Source organism: Colius striatus, chromosome 1, assembly GCF_028858725.1.
Source record: "Colius striatus isolate bColStr4 chromosome 1, bColStr4.1.hap1, whole genome shotgun sequence".
Taxonomy (NCBI): Eukaryota; Metazoa; Chordata; class Aves; order Coliiformes; family Coliidae; genus Colius; species Colius striatus.
Genome location: NC_084759.1, coordinates 190,524,483 through 190,527,917, shown reverse-complemented (window position 1 = coordinate 190,527,917; position 3,435 = coordinate 190,524,483). Strand labels below are relative to the sequence as shown.

The window sequence follows — 3,435 nt, the reverse complement described above, 5'->3', positions numbered from 1 at the left end:
TACAGGTTCAGAATCTGTAAGAGGGATCCTCTTTAAAGGACACAAGTAGAGAAGATGATACCACTTATACCATAAATATCTATAAGTAGCACTGAAATTACTGGGACATATATTTTTCATCTATGGACTGTGGTCTAGCAAGATCTGTGAAACATTTTGGTTTTGTCAATTCTTAGAATGTAATGGCTAAAGTAAATCCCAAAGCAGACAGAAAACTTCATTATATTTATTCTAAACAAATAACTTAGACATGAAATACATACTAAAGAACAAGTATTGCATTGCTGGTCAGGTTTTGTATAACATGGCAGTGTTTTAGTTAATTATGGCAGAATGTTCCCTGAAAAGTCTTTGACAAATTAGCCTTGTAGTAGGATGCAGCAAAAAACTCTGTAACTCAGCATTGTTTCCTCAGGACCCATATTCCAAAGAGTAACATAAAACCATACGTATTTTGTTTGCAGAAGTGATGTATCCTTGGATGGGAATTGCTGAGAACACTACTGGTACACATAAAGACGTTCAATCATGTATCATTTCAAAACAAATAAATGGACACTGATGAGTTCAATCTTCAAGACAACTTTAAAGCTGAGACAGATCAAAGCCCCACCCACAAAAAAGTGGAAAGATCTGATGCATTTTCTTGTACAGCAATGTTGTATCTGATTATCTTCAATACGCTGCCCCTTCACTGACATGGGAAGTTTTGCATTTCTTCCGAAAGAGTATTTGAAATTAACTCTTTCGGGCTACATTTGATGTAGGAGTAAAGCCTGAAAGTATTCTACTCAGAGTACAGTGAAGTTAAAAGCTGACTTTTAAAGGAATACTTTCGTTGAGAACGGGCGGGAACCAAGAGCGTGTCTCTGTACCACGACAGGCTGGTGCCTTACATACCATGGGGCAGCGGCTCCCTGGCGCCGACGGCCTCAGCCTGGGTTTACACAGCTGCGGCAGGACACGGCCAAGGCTTCAGTGCGAGCCCGCCGCGCACAGGCAACACAGGCACAGGGTGCATGACACCAGGGCACAGACACGACAGGCACAGGGCATGGGGCACAGCGCACGGTTAAAGGAAGGCGCCGGCACAAGGCACGGTCAGAGGCGCCGGTGCTGCCGCTGCCCCGCTCCCGTCCCGCCCTCCCCGCGCCTCCGCGCGCCACGGCCGCCAAGGTGGGACGGGCCCACACAGCGGCAGGCTCTGCCCTGAGCCCCCGCCCACTCCCTCGCTGCCATTGGCCCAATCGGACCCACCCGGCAGCACTCGCACTTCTGATTGGATGAAGCCTCTGGGGCGCTGTGGAGGGCGAATGAGGAGGGAGATTGTTTAGCGGTTCCAAGATGGCGGCGCTCAGTTCCCTGTCCGTGGAAGGGAATGGAGGGGAGTGAAGCCTGCGGGAGTGGGTAGCGGCCGTGGGGACGGGGATGAGGTGACGGCCGCCATGGCGAGCGAGGGCGGCAGGAAGCAATTCTGGAAACGGAGTGGCGCGAAGGTGCCGGGCAGGTGAGAGAGCCCGCGGGCGGAGGCTTCCCGGGGCGGCCGCGGGCCCGTCCCGCCGCCGGCTGGAGTGCGGGGCGGTGGGGGAGCCGATAGCCCGGGGTGCTGGGACGCGGAAGCGGTTCTGCCCAGCCCCGCCGCCGCTGCCCCGGGGCTCATCTCGCAACCATGTCTCCCCGACACCATGTATGGTCCCCTTGGCTGCTGAGTTCTATGGATCCTCGCAGACCCTGTGCCCTCTGTAGGGAGCGTGTCCGGCCGTCGCTTCTTGTAACTGGGAGGCTGTTGTATGGCCTCTGTCAGTGTTCGGAGCATTTCAGTGTCGGATGCCTCCAGTTACCCGATTAAAGATCACTAGGTGGTCTCAGTAAGCGTTAGATACAACTTATAGCAGAAAAGTTGTTAACTAGTTATCTGAACCTGCATTTCCAGCCTAATGTCATGGTTGAAAGAGTTACTGTGACTTTTTGAAAACTTTGTGTAAGAGGCTGTTATAAGTTCTGATATTTTGTGACTTGATACAAGTGATGAAGTTTTGAAATAGTACACAGGAAACCACATATCACAGGCATATAGCTGTATTTTAGTTTCTGCTTGATATTTCAGAAGATCATTGGTCTTTTGCCTTTGTTTCTCAAATATGAACTGCAGACACAGTTGTCATGTTGTTGCAAAGAGCTACAAACCCATTCTCCCATGCAGTGTTTTCTAGAGAATACATCTCCAAAATCACATTAACTCAGTTGTCCATTGCATCAGGCTGGAAACACATCTTCAGATCGTTATTTAACAACAGCATTGTTTGCTCTTATCTCTCAAGTGTTCTCAGTGGTAGAGTAATTCAGTTTCTCATGTTCTTTTTGTAAGAGTGATGTGCATTCTTGGTTCTTGAAGAACAGTAACTCTACAAAATAATTCTGCTTAACTTCTTCCATTCTCAGTTACCTGTAAGCACTAACTAGTAGCTGTTTTGTTTTTCTGGTTACAAACTGTGTCTTTCAGTCAAACAGTTCTTGTCTCTCTGAACTTCCTATTTTGTAAATTTGTAGAGTCCTTTGGGGATAAACCACTATTGACTCCCCTCAATTACATAGGGCCTATGTATAGTTGCAGTTAGTTAATTTATGGGCACTGCAGGCATGAGGGAAAACTAGGACACTGTGGAGAACATGCTTTTGACTTTTTGGTTTTGTTTTTATGGAATGGAAAGGATTGTAGTTGCATTACATTTGTGTGGTTTCCTATCGTGGTCATTCATAAGAGTGTCTGAAGTACAAGACAGATTCTGTTTGTATGACAGAATGGAAAGTGATACCTGATCATCACCCGAGCTTAGAGCAGGAGAGCACAGAGATTCAATGTGGAGTGGATGTTGTACGGCCATGTGGAAAGATTGGTGGGGGACTGACTTCTTAATTTGCATGCAATCACATAAATGTTGATAGAGTTTATAAACCAACACTCTTGGTCATCTCTAGGGTAATTTCACTATGGTTAATACTGCCCCTGTGGTCTAAGCTTCTTCTTAAAACTTGTTACAACCGCAGTCTTTTTGGCCTGATTCTATCTCAGGGTTACTGAGTTGGATTTATTTACTTTTGTAATCTGGAGATTGATTTGGATTTGTCAGGAAGGCATGTTTATCTCCTTTTATGTGGTTTTTAGTACAAATTTAGACAGATGTTAATGTTGGGTACTATTTGTTCCTCTTAAAATCAGAGAGTTTTGTAATAATAATTGCCATTATGAAGCTACATGTGAATCTTTATGTGTTTTATGTTGAGGTTTGTAACTTAGAATTTCATAGCTGAGTTGTATTATTTATATAGTCACATGCTATTTTGTTATGTTAGACATTGTAGTGAATAAATCTTTTGTAGTGAAGAAGTTTTTTATGAATTTTTGTTTACTGAAGTGCAAGGCTGACAAGTTTA

At 45.2% G+C, this 3,435-nt stretch overlaps 1 protein-coding gene across 2 annotated transcripts in view; it reads left to right on the top strand.

Annotated features, from left to right (window-relative positions):
* The first annotated feature begins 1,346 nt into the window (after nt 1–1,346).
* TBC1D22A (TBC1 domain family member 22A) overlaps nt 1,347–3,435 on the top strand; it is a 175,131-nt gene continuing 173,042 nt past the window's right edge. For both annotated transcript variants that reach the window (XM_062018451.1, XM_062018444.1), the window contains exon 1: nt 1,347–1,507. In XM_062018451.1, the coding sequence (XP_061874435.1) occupies nt 1,446–1,507 (62 nt within the window). In that variant the 5' untranslated portion in view covers nt 1,347–1,445. The remainder of the gene's footprint in view (nt 1,508–3,435) is intronic.